Raw genomic sequence first — 13,079 nt, 5'->3', positions numbered from 1 at the left:
CTCTTCAATAAATGGTGCTGGAAAAGCTGGAGCCCCATATGCAAAAGAATGAAAGTAGACCACTATCTTTCTCCATACACAAAAATAGACTCAAAATGGACCAAAGACTTGAAAGTAAGACCTGAAACCATAAAACTTCTGGAAGAAAATATGGGCAGTGCACTCTTTGACATCAGTGTTAAAAGAATCTTATCCAGTACCATGTCTACTTGGACAGGGGAGACTTAAGAAAAAATAAACAAGTGGGACTTCATCAGACTAAAGAGCTTCTGCAAGGCAAAAGAAACCAGGATCAAAATGAAAAGACAGGGGCCGCCCCGTGCTGAGTCATTAAGTTTGCTCACTCTGCTTCGGTGGCCCAGAGTCTCACCAGTTCAGATCCTGGGTGCGGACGTGGTACTGCTTGTCTGGCCACGCTGAGGCAGCATCCCACATGCCACAACTAGAAGGACCCATGACTAAAAATATACAACTATGTACCTGCGGGCTTTGGGGAGAAAAAGGAAAATAAAGTCTTTAAAAAATAGCAACAACAACAAAAAGATTTTAAGAAAACGAAAAGACAACCCACCAACTGGGAGAAAATATTTGCAAATCATACATCCGACAAGGGGTTAATCTCCACAATATATAAGGAACTCACACAACTGGATAACAAAAAAACAAACAGCCCGATCAGAAAATGGGCAGAGGAGATGAACAGACGTTTTTCCAAAGAAGATATACACATGGCAAATAGGCACATGAAAAGATGCTCAATATCACTAATCGTCAGGGAAATGCAAATCAAAACTATGCTTAGATATCACCTTATGCCTGTTAGAATGGCTATAATCACCAACACAAAAAAATAACAAAGGTTGGAGGGGTTGTGGAGAAAAGGGGACCCTCATACACTGCTGGTGAGAATGCAAACTGGTGCAGCCACTATAGAAACAGCATGGAGATTTCTCAAAAAATTAAAAATAGAAATAGCTTAGGATCCAGCCCTGCCACTACTGGGTATTTATCCAAAGAACTTGAAATCAACAATGCAAAGAGAGAGGCTTATGTGCTCCTGTGTTCATTGTAGCATTATTCACAGTAGCCAAGACGTGGAAGCAACCCAAGTGCCCGTCGATGGATGATTGGATAAAGAAGATGTGGTATATATACACAATGGAATACTACTCAGCTATAAGAAATGACAAAATCATTCCATTCACAACCACATAGATGGACCTTGAGGGAATTATGTTAAGTGAAATAAACTAGTCAGAAAAGACAAACACCATATGATTTCACTTACTTGTGGAACAAACAAACTTACAGACAAGGAGAACAGTTTAGTGGTTACCAGGGGGAAGGGAGATGAGGGGTGGGCACAAGGGGTGAAGGAGTACACTTATGTGGTGTCTGACAAATAATAATGTACAAGTGAAATTTCACAATGTTACAAACTATTATGAGCACAATAAAAAAATAAATTTAAAAAAATCATCAAAAAAATGAGCAAAAGATCTAAACAGACACCTTACCAAAGAAAATATACCACTGACAACTAAGCATATGAAAAAGTGCTCAACATCATATGATATTTATATTGTCATAATAATGAAAACGTAGAGAATGTGACTTTTTCTTTCTTTCTTTCTTTTTTTTTTGGTGAGGAAGTTTGGCTGTGAGCTAACATCTGTGCCAGTCTTCCTCTATTTTGTCTGTGGGATTCCCCCACAGCATGGCTTGATGAGCCAGTGTGTAATGTCTGCACCTGAGAACCGAACCTGTGAACCCTGGGCTGCCGAAGTAGAGCACACGAACTTAACCACTACGCCACTGGGCCGGCCCCAGATGTGACTTTAATTGAAAATTATTATGTAATTTCTGAGAGACTGGAGGAAGAAAAGCATTGCAGACCTATTCTCATCTATCACAATAGAAATCTGTGTAACAGCAGTGAACATCCATGCTCCTATCTGACGGCATTTCCTCCTCTCATGTACCCAAGCCATCTCCCCATGTCTCCTGCATCATCAGATTTTGCTTTGCAGCAAGGTCTTTCCCGTCAACAAACTAGTATGCCCTTAGTTCTTGTTTCTTAACACACACACACACACACACACACACACAGTTATTGATCCTAGTTGCCCTGCCACTGCAATTCCATTTCTTTACTTCCCTTTACATCAAAACTCAAGTTTTCTGTACTCCATGTCACCAGTTCCTCTCCCTCTTTTCTGTCCTACCATCCACTCCATTCAGAGTTTCGCAGCTACTGTTGTGCTTAATTTGCTCTTGTCAAGGCCACAGTGACCTTTACATTGCTATATCCAGTGGTCAATTATCATCTTATCTTCCACCATCTTTTCATACAATTAATTGCTCCTTGATGTATTTTCTTCACTTGGCTTTTAGGGTACCACTTTTTGAATTTTCTTTCTATGTCATTGGTAGCTGCCTCTCAGTCTTCTTTGCTGGTTCTTCCTCTTCTCTTGATCTCTTAATGTTAGAATGCCCCCATATCTCAGTCTTAAGTACTCTGCTCTTCTCTGTCTGCCCTCAGTGCCTGGCTTATCACATCAGATATCAAGGCTTTAAATACCATGTAAAAGTTGATGATTCTCAAATTCATATATCCTAGCCCAGACTTCTTCCATGAACTCCAGATTTGTATATCCAACTGGCTACTTGACATTTTCATTTATTGTCTTATCTCAAGCTTAACATATCCAAAATTGAACTACTGACCTTCCCCTGAAAATCTGCTCTACCCAGAACCTTTCCCAACTGAGTTGATAGCAGCTCCATATTTCTAGTTGGGAGTTGCTTAGGCCAAAAACCTTGGAGTCATCCTCGACTCTGGCCCTGCTGTCTTACACCTCACATCCAATCTTTTGGGAAATCTTGATGTAATTAGAAAAAATCCACAAACCTGCCACTTCTCCCCACCTCCAGTGCTGCCTTCTTGTCTGGATTACTGTTGTGGCCTCCATACCTCTATCCTTGACCCTCTACAGTCTAAACAAAGCAGTTAGGATGATCCTTTTAAAATGGAAGTTCAGTCATGGTACCTAGTAGCTTCCCATTTGGACAGATTTCTTAATTTCTGTGTGCCTCAGTTGCTTTATCTGCGAAGAGAATAATACCTTCCTCAAGGGATTGTGGAATTCAATGAAGTAATAGCGCGTGAAGCACTTATTTAACACTAACCTGGTGCAGAGAAAATAGTAAAGTTTAGCTGCTGTTCTTACTACTTTTATTTCCAATGTATTCTCCAAATCAGAAGCCTACTTTTTGTCTCCTCATCATTCCTTCAGTGCTTGAGGTGGGAGGGTTCTGTAGGAATATTTGGATTCTGAGTACCTGGCTCGTTGCCGTCAAGCAAAATCTTCAATCTGTTAGTACTAGAGAATAGTATGTCCAGAAACGCTGTTCATTTAACCAAGGGAAATTCCATTCCTAACATTGCTGTTTTCATAAGCGAAGCAGTATTGAGTTTCCTGCACCACATAGGAATTGCTCTGTCAGTAGAAAGTCGTCTTTTCATCAGTACCCTAGTTTCTAACTTTTGAAGCATTTTTTCCCTAAAGGATAATGAAAGGAAACAGCTTCCTTATTTTTTGATTGAGCCTTTTATCTCCTGTCTTTTCCTGACTCCTTTTTGGTTTTTTATTATTTTTGTGACATCACACATTTAGGGTTTTTTTTCCCCCCCTTCATATAACCCTTCCCTCTCTGGACCTGTTGATGGCGTGGAGGAAACTTAAAATATTTAATGTTCCCACTCATATTTTCTATCATCTTACTGGGTTTTACAACAGACCAAAAAGAGAATGGAAGATTTAACTGTAAGATTTGCTAATGGTAATAAAATGCAAAAAGTGTGGGATAATGGAGAGTGCTGGCCTGGGACCTTCTGAGCCTCGCTCTGCCGCTAACTAGCTGTATGACCCCCTGGGCTTGCGCTGACCTTCTGCTTGACTTCTAGCAGAAGAGGCTAGCTGAGAGGAGATTCCGTTTCTGGGAGTTGCAGAGGATGTGAGGAATGTAAGAAAAGTTGCTTGGGGCCCTAACCCACTAACAGTGGAAGAAGGACTGGGGCAAACCAAACTTGTTCTGATTCAATACAGCCGCCAGGGCACAGGACCCTAGGCCTGAGCAGCTTATGCCCTAGGGGCTTGCAGGGTGGGGGTTGTGACTCAGTTCTCTGAATAGAGGAAGAAGGAAAGATACCTGAAAATCTGGTAAAAAACAAAAACCAAAAAACCCTCCTAGTGGCTTGAGCCCCAGCACTGATGGGTGTCTGCTTGCCCCGCAGATAGTAGACGGGCACGATAGAAGTCAGTGTTAACATGATACACAGCTTCTGGGACTCAGATACTTCCTGTATCAGAAAGCTAGGATAGTAACACAATGTTACATATCAGTTATATCTCAATAAAACTGGGGGCAGTGGGGGCAGGGAAGAAAGCTGGAACAATCTCTGGCTTGTGGTGTTGGGGTACAGCAAACATGCAGATTCTTTAGGGAGCAGCTAGGCCATCCCCACCCCCTCTACCCCCACTACAGTGACCTTGGGACCATCTGCAGGTATGAAAGAGATGGTGGTAGCTTTTGAGACACTCCTAGCTGCTGCATTGTTACCCAGAACCCACCTCAGCCTCCAGTGTGATGCATCTCTCAAGGAAAGCTTTATCCATAAGCCTGGTATGTCTGCTTTAATTTAGCCTTCCCAGGACAGTAGCAGAGACCCCAAAGAATAGACCAGGCTTTAGAAATTGTGGAGAAAGAGACAGGAAGAAAATACGTTCATTCTCTGAATCTCAGAAGGAATGCTGCTGCTTTTGCAAGTGGATCAGTCGTCTTATAACCAAGTAAAAATCCTTTAGGTTTGTAGGCTATGGGATTCACCGTTTATGAGGTTTCTTTGTGCTCTAAAGAGCTATCCAGTGGCACTCCTCCCAATAACGACCCGTAGTTTCTTAGCCTAGCTCCTCGAGTCCAGCAGTTATCAGACTTTTCCTAATGGAAACCTTCACTCTTGATTGACATGAAAGTTCCCTTTTTTTTTTCCTTTGCTGTTGCAGTCTTGAAACAAACATCTTTGTACTCAAAGTGTGTATGTGTTAGCAGTGAACTTTTAGTATTAATCTGTTGGCTTAATTTGTTCAAATTTGTTATTGAAGTTTAACATACATACAGAAAAGTACACAAATCATAGCTCAATAAATAATCATAAAATTAACTCACTTTCATAATCACTACCCATATCAAGACAGAAAATTACAAGCACTCTGGAAACCTCCCTCAGCCTCCCTCCCCGTGGCTCCCACATCCCTGCTCCCCAGAGTAAGCAGGATCCTGAATTCGAACATCATTGAGTTGTTTTGCCTATTTATGAGCTTTAAAATTTTTAAATGAAGACGTAATATATTATTTTCAGGGGTGTAGCTTTTTTCCCCTCATCCTCACGTGTTGGGATTTATCTGTGTTGTTGGTATGGTAGTAGTTCATTGTTTTACTTCTATATAGTATACCATTATATACATAAACAACATTTATTTATTTGTTCTAATTGCACTACTTTGCATTGCCACCTTTGTTATAAACCAAGGATCTGTATACAAGGGGCTGTTTCTGAACTCTTTATTCTGTTTCATTAATATATTTGTCTGTCGTTATGCCAAAACCTTGCTGCTTGCTGTCTTAATTATAGCTCTATTTTATATAGTATAATTAAAGCTGTGTAATAAGAAGTTGTACTATCTGATAGAATAAGTCCTCCCACTTTGTTCTTTCTAAGATTACCTTGATTATTCTTGGTCCTATGCATTTCCATGTAACTTTTACAGTCAGCTTGAAACTGCCCCCCAGCCAAAAAAAAAGCATGCTAGAATTTTGATTGGAAATCCTTTGAGGAGAATGGACATGTTTGTTATATGGAATCTTCCAATCCTTGAAAATGGTATGTCTCTCAGTTTATTTGGTCTTTAATTTCTCTCAATAATGTTTTATAGTTTTCTGTGTAAATATCTTACACATCTTTTATTAGATTTATTCTTAGGTATCTGGTGGGTTTTTTTTATATGTTATTATAAATGGTATTTTTAAATTATGTCCTAATTATTGCTGATATTAGAATCAATTTATATATTAAAACATGTTTAATTTTAAGATTTTACAAGGTTAAAAGTATATATCATTTTAAGAATCATTTAATATTAAAATTATTATGGGAATATTGGATACATAAAGGAAAGGAGAGTTGGAGGTTTCCTGGAGAAATCAGGAGGATTCCTGATTGTGTGAGTTGTATGGATTCTTTGCTGCTTACTGGAGAGGCCTGGCCTGGGCCTCACTTTCTCTCTCAGCTGAAGTGATCGGCACTTGGAGTGTTGGGATGCATTTTTTTCTTCTTCAGATACTCTGAGCCCTCTCCCAGCCAGCCTCCACTTGGGAGCACAGACAAATGTGGAACAGATGGGATCGGGGTGAATGGCGGTGTCACTCCGTCCTTGCTGTGGCTGCTCTTGAACTGACAGGCTTCCCTCCCATTCTAAAACTCGCCAAGAATGAAGGAGTAAACCCATCCACCATCAAGCGCTGCAGGCGTCCTAAAGTGCTATAACACTGCCTGTTTCCTTAAACTCATACGTGACTTTGTTTTTCCAGGTCTATAAAGGAGAATTTCAGCTACCTGAATTTCTTAAAGAAAAGCCTCAGGTACTGTATCTGCTTCCTCCTCTTGATGTATACAGCAGATGGGCTCTAGCATTGAAGTGATCTTTTTAAAGGGATAATGATATGTGCTGATGGCAGAAAAATTAGCCTTTGGTGATTGTTGGTTTTAACAATAATTTAGCATAGTCTTCATTTCAGAGAGTTCAGTACCTTCCAAAACTAGGGAATACTTTATGAATAACTAAAATCCAGTTGCTTGAGGTCACTCACAAGGCACACAGTATCTCACATGTGAAGAGCCTGCCTTGGGAAATCTGCTCCAGCCTTCTTATATCTAGCTTGAAAAAAAGTGTACAGCCATACTTTGTTCTTATTATATATATGTCCATGGCCTTTTGACTTTTCTCATTTGGAGCCTAGAAGACTTGTCAATACATTATACTTGGCCATTGGCCCTCCACTGCAAAGTCCTCCAAGTTGGGAAAGGAGAGTTTGAAGCTTATAACTTTTACTTTTTTAAAAATTGATTAAAACAGATCCAGAGTTATCCTTGTAATGTCACATTCTCATTTACTTGGATTCCAGTATTGTTTCTTGAGTTGAAAAGAAACAGTAGTGTTATGGCTGACATGCCTAGAGTAGTCCAAAGTGTCCTGCATCTTAGCATCATCTTCCATTCCTATATAGTAGCAGGGAAGAAATTGATAGCTACTCCTTGAGCCCAGCAGTGGACTTCTTTTTCTAGCGTAGTGATAATGCATGTTGCCTCCAGGCTGCTGCTATCAGCAATTAGTTCGTTAATAGGAAATGAAGGCCACACTGAACTCAGTTTCTAAAAACATTCCAGATATGGGTTGGTGAGGGAAACATACCAACTCAGAGACTCTGTGTGAAGTCATGTTGCCTGAAGCAAGCCTGGAGTAAATGGGCTGGGCTCTCGTAAGAGAAGCTGTGTCTCACACCAGTGTTTAAGGCTCTGTCTTCCCAGATTCTTGTCTGTTAACAATCATCCATCAATAATTGATACATATTACTTGAGAATTTCAAACTACTTTCAAGGCGTATTCTTATTAGCATATCTTTGATTTTAATCAATCCGTCTATTCATTCATTTCATTTATTGAACAAATGTTTACTGAATTTCTGTTATGGGTGAGAAATTGGAAAAAGTCCTCAGTAGTCAAAGGGAAAAAAAAATCTTCTCAAGGAGCTCCTAATCTATTCAAAAGACTGATAAACTTTTACAGACAAGGGAGTGGAAGGCCCTGAGCCTGGGCTGGGCGTGATGTCCCAGAAGCCTGGATGGATTTGTGAACAGACTGTCACTCACTTACGGCCTATGGCAATTGGAGCCAGAGAATAAAATTCAAGAGTATTGAAGGAATGTCAAATCGAAAGGCTGTTTTGCATATTAAGTCTGAAGGAGTCAAGAAAGGGAATTTGAGACTAAAACTAAAGGGACACTCAAAGCACACACAAGAATCATTTCCAGGTGGGTTATAGACCTAAAGGTGAAAGGCAAAATAATAGTTTTTAGAAGACAATAGAGGAGAATATGTTCATCACCTTAAGAGGGGAGAATTTCTTAAACAAGTTGTAAAAAACACTAATTATTAATTTTAAAATGGATAAGTTGGACTACATTAAAATTTAGAGTGTTTACTTATTAGAAAGCATCTTAGAGTAAAAAAATAAGCCTTGAGTTGGAGAAACTATTTGAAACAAAGGACTCATCTGTAGAATGTAGAGAATTCCTACAAATCAATAAGAAAAAGATGATAAAAAATTAGGCGAAAGGCTTAGCAGATACTTCAAGCCCCTTATTCTGGTTAGTTTCATTTAATGCATCAGACACATATACTTAGAAAAGAGCCTATAAAAGACTTTGGTTTAACTTCAAATGAATGAGAAAACAAGCCCACAGAACCTCAGGTTGGATATTTAGCTAGAATGGCTCACAGAACTCAGGAAAGCACTGTACATACGATTACAGTTTTATTGTAAAGGATACAAATCGGGACCAGCCAAATGAAGAGAACACAGGACAAGGTCTGGAGGGTCTCAGACAGAGAGCCTTGGTGCCATCTCTCCATGGAATCAGGGTGTCTCCCTCCTGGCACATCAGTCTTCTCCAGCTAGGAGGCTCCACTGAACTTCTGCATCCAGAGTTTTTGTTGGGGTCTAATTACAAGGGCATGATTGATTGAATCATGGCCATGTGATTGAATTCAATCCCCAGTCAACTTCCCCTACCCAGAGGTTGGGCTGACTCAAAGCCCCACCCCTCTAATCACACAGTTGTCTTTTGGTGACCAGCCCCTATCTCAAGTCATCTCATCTCTTAGCATAAACTCAGATGTGATCCAAGGAGCTCATGAATACGAAAGACCCTCCTATTACCCCAGAAATTCCAAGGATTTAGAGTCTCCCTACCAGGAACCAGGGACAAAGACCAGTCAAATTCTTTATTATGCAAAAGTAGCACACTGAGTTCATTACAAAGTCTGTGATCAGAGCCTGAAAGTTACACCTGATATTTCGAGGGGGGCAGTCACTTTTCATGCTGACTTCAAGGACTTTAAAACATCTTTTGCTTCCTTCAGCAGACTGAGCAAGTGGAGTAGCAGAGCCAGGAGCCTCTTTCTTACATGAGGTGAGAGTTGGGGGACATTGCTGGGTCTTTTGGGTTTCCCTGCTCAGACTCTCACTGGAGGCAGCATAGCCGGAGTGGAGCGCACAGCTCTGGAGTTAGTCCACCTGGGTTGCAATCTTGGCTCTGTGTGGCATGGAGCAAACTACTTAACTTCTCTGTGTCTTAGCTTCCTCATCAGTAAAATGAGTATAATAACTAAGAGAGTGGTAGTAAGAATTAACCATAATAGTATCTGCAAAAATCATGGCACATGATTGGTTGTTATTATTGTATTGGTTGTTATTTTCAATATGAAGAGGGGTTTAAAATAATGAAATATTTTAGCTGAAAGAAACCTAGAGACCATCAAGCCCAGCCACCTGTTTGCTCATAAGGAAACTGATCCCAGAGAGAACTTATTTGTTAAGGTTGCATCACAGGTAGAAGCCCAGGACTAGAGAACATCACCTCCTGGCTTCCAGCCAGGGCTTCTTCCACCATCCATGCTCCTTTCTGTGTGTGCTGGGCATGCAAATGTTTCTGCACTAATATTTTTGGGGGTTGGTTGGTTTTTCTGATCTGGCCTTGCTGATTTTAATATATTATGATCTCTTATGTTTGTAACCTATGTTGTCTCATTGTAGTTAAGGGTGCAGTGTGGGCTAGGCCAGCCATGCCTTATATCTGAGTAATCATCAGGTTCATGTCCAGGGACACCAGCCAATTAGTGGCAAAGCTAGTTTCTGAACCCAGACCTCTTGACGTAGTGCTCAGAGCTTCGCACCCCTCTTGCACACTTTTTTTTTTTTTTTTTGCTGAGGAAGATTCACCCTGAGCTAACATCTGTGCCAATCTTCCTCTACTTGGTATGTGGGTCGTCACCACAGCATGGCCGCTGATGAGTAGTATAGGTCCTCACCCAGGAGCCACACCTGGGCCACTGAAGTGGAGCATGCTGAACTTAACCACTAGGTCATGGTGCCAACCACTCCCACACTTTCTTAAGATTCTGTTTTGCTCTGAACGATGTAGTGATGCCTTAGATCATTTGGAATTTGAAAGCTTTTTTTAAAAAATCTGATGTTTTTCTTAGTTTTGCTTGCTGATTTTTATTTTTAGTTTATATAGTAACTGTGTACTCGGCGCATACTTTATACTGGGCATAAAATAGCAAACATTTTATCTATATAATATGTAAATGGTATATGACATATATAATACAATATGTATATAACATCTATGATAAATATATATATTATTCATTTATATATAAATGATTTCATTCAATTTTCAAACCACTCTGGCAAGTAGGTGGTATTCTTGTTGTACTGATGAGAAAACTTAGATTGGATAATTTGAATAAGAGATTTTTGTGACTGACTTTGTGTTAATGGATTGTAGATATAAAAAGCACGTGAACACTGCTGTGTCAAAATAATGGATGGCAGTGAGCTAATGATATTAACTAGGTTTCAGGGTTTGTGATTCCCTTTTTGCTAAGGAGCAAATGCTGAGTGTTAGACTTCCCCTCTATGGGTATGCATGGATGTAGCAGTTAACAGGCCTTGGATAATTTTGCTTATCCAAAATACTTCCAAATTTGTAGATAAATTCCCCCCCTGAAACGCACACACAGGAATTGATTGGTTGACCAGCTGTTTTACAAGACAGAACACAGTGTCGGTTGACTCCAGGCTTCAGGTTGCCTCCAAAACAGCATTTCATCCGTGTTTGTTTGCCAAGGCCTGTAGGTGTCCACATGCAGTGAGAGAAGGATTCAGGAGAAGCTAGGAAGACAGCACAGCATCTCAGGACAGATACTAGTCTTTCTTCTTGTCTTTTGGGTCCCTTTGGCATTTGAATGACAGTCACTGTGTTCTCTAAAGCTTCCTTTAAAGAACCTTAGTATCCATTTTGTCAAATGAAGAGTCAGCCTGTTGGACCCCTGGACATTTGACGTCCATACCAGTGCCCCTGAAGTAGCTTCGTTTGCAGATGGCAGTGGCAGTCATTTAGAAATGGGCAGAAGCAGTCCTTGCTTTGGCTGCCATCTGCTTGTTTTGCACAGAGAAGCTGCCGGCAAGCATCTGAAAGCATCCCAGACTGAGGGAGGGTGTACCTCTCCGGTGGTCCTCCTGATGCAGCTGTTCTTGGAATTGTTGATCCTCCTGCCCCGCTACCTGGCTGATGCCAGGCTCACAACTGGGAAGAGGGCACTGTGGTGCCGGGGAGGAAGAGCCGCGACTCTGCACCTGTAACCGAATCCTGTCTGTCTGCCCTAGGAAGACAGCTGCCTCTTCAACAGAAGGGAAACTTCTAGGACTAGCTGTGCCCTGCGGAGACCAGTGGAGTACATGTACCATGGCCCACATCTCCCATTCATTTGCCAATCTCCTCCTGCTGAGAAAGAAGGTGGGGTGTCAGTCCACCTCTGGGCCTTCCCGAGTGGCCTGCGTTCTGAGTACAGTGCTCCTGATCCTAATTACACGCATAACCCTGTGGATACGGAGCCCAGAGGGGATGTGTACTTTCTTCTGTTAAAACTGCTCTGGTCCTCATCTTTTCTTATCAGATTCTAATCTTTGGTTTCAAGGGGAGGGCTTCAAAATGGGATTCTTAAAGCAAAATTGGGCAGTTTCGTCTTGAAATAGGTCGTCTGTACGTGTTCTAATGTTTTGTAGAACACTTGTCCCTGTTGAAATGTATTGATGTGGATAATGTTAAATGTCTTAATTATTTAAATAATTCATTGTATTGTTTCTGAGAAGTTGGGGAATTACCATATACATTTACAACTTAATGACTTTTGTATTTTATTTTTCAAAATAAAAGCTTTAAATGTGAAACATTCTGGTAGTTTACATGTTTTCATTACTGCGGTTTCAGAGGAGAAGTGAGACCATATCAGGTGGTGATCTGATAAACCAGCTTCTTCAGTGGCTGTGTTGTAGCTGTCCCCCTCTGTGCATCTTACTTCCTTAGTGAAGGTTTTGCTGTAATTTCTTTCAGAGAGGCCTGCTACCATCATCTGTTTTTCTCAGAATCTTGTTCTTCTGTTTCATATACATATACAATATACATACTGTATTTAAGGACAGAGAAGTTACTGTTTCCAGCTGTTTTCTAGAAGCCATTGTTATAGAATATAGAATGACCATATAATAATAGTAATTTCCATTTATTGAGTGTCTTCTATGTGCCAGGCACTGAACAAGATATTTTATATGTTATCTTATCCCTGGTCCAAAACTGTACCTCTTCCAGTCTCATTCATCTCACTTATTACAATGCTTTCTACCCAGTCACTCAAGCCAGAAACCTGAGTCATACTGCATTTCACTCCTTCCCTCCCTTTTCTCACCCACGTACAAGATCTTTGATTCTACCTTCACAATATTTCTTGAATCCCACCCTTCCCTTCAGCTCCACTGTCCCCACCCTAATCTAAGGCATCAGCGTCTGTCACTTAGACTACTGCAATAGCTAGCCTCCTGAACAGTATCCCCATTTCTGCTCTTGCCCCCCTCAAATCTGTTTAGCGCACAGCAGAGTAATAGTTTAAAAACACGCATCTGGACATGACCCTCCCCACTTAAAACTTTTCAGTGGCTCACCACTTTGTTTACAGTAGAGTTCAGACTCCTGCCGTGATCCGGTTACTGCCCTCCTCTCCATCTCGTCGCATGCCCTCCTCCCCCACCTCACCCCTCGTGCTCTAGGGTTCTTTGCATTTCTTGGAACACACCAACCTTTTCCTACTTCTGCACATATTATTCCCCTCCCCTGA

The 13,079-nt window shown here is 40.9% G+C and overlaps 1 protein-coding gene across 17 annotated transcripts in view; it reads left to right on the top strand.

Annotated features, from left to right (window-relative positions):
* Nucleotides 1-13,079, top strand: part of TPST1 (tyrosylprotein sulfotransferase 1) — a 187,860-nt gene that overhangs the window by 156,760 nt on the left and 18,021 nt on the right. For 4 of the 17 annotated variants that reach the window (XM_070231803.1, XM_023655536.2, XM_070231801.1 and 1 more), the window contains 3 exons: nucleotides 6,652-6,702; nucleotides 9,267-9,313; nucleotides 11,579-12,138. In XM_070231803.1, coding sequence (XP_070087904.1) covers nucleotides 6,652-6,702; nucleotides 9,267-9,284 — 69 coding nt within the window. In that variant the 3' untranslated portion in view covers nucleotides 9,285-9,313; nucleotides 11,579-12,138. Of the gene's footprint in view, nucleotides 1-6,651; nucleotides 6,703-9,263; nucleotides 9,314-11,574; nucleotides 12,139-13,079 lie in introns of those variants that run through there. The other 13 variants (XM_023655535.2, XM_070231799.1, XM_070231800.1 and 10 more) reach the window with 5 other exon arrangements.

This window comes from Equus caballus, chromosome 13 (genome assembly GCF_041296265.1).
Source record: "Equus caballus isolate H_3958 breed thoroughbred chromosome 13, TB-T2T, whole genome shotgun sequence".
Taxonomy (NCBI): domain Eukaryota; kingdom Metazoa; phylum Chordata; class Mammalia; order Perissodactyla; family Equidae; genus Equus; species Equus caballus.
Note: the sequence above shows the minus strand (reverse complement) of the source record. Positions and strands in the feature narration are given on the sequence as shown.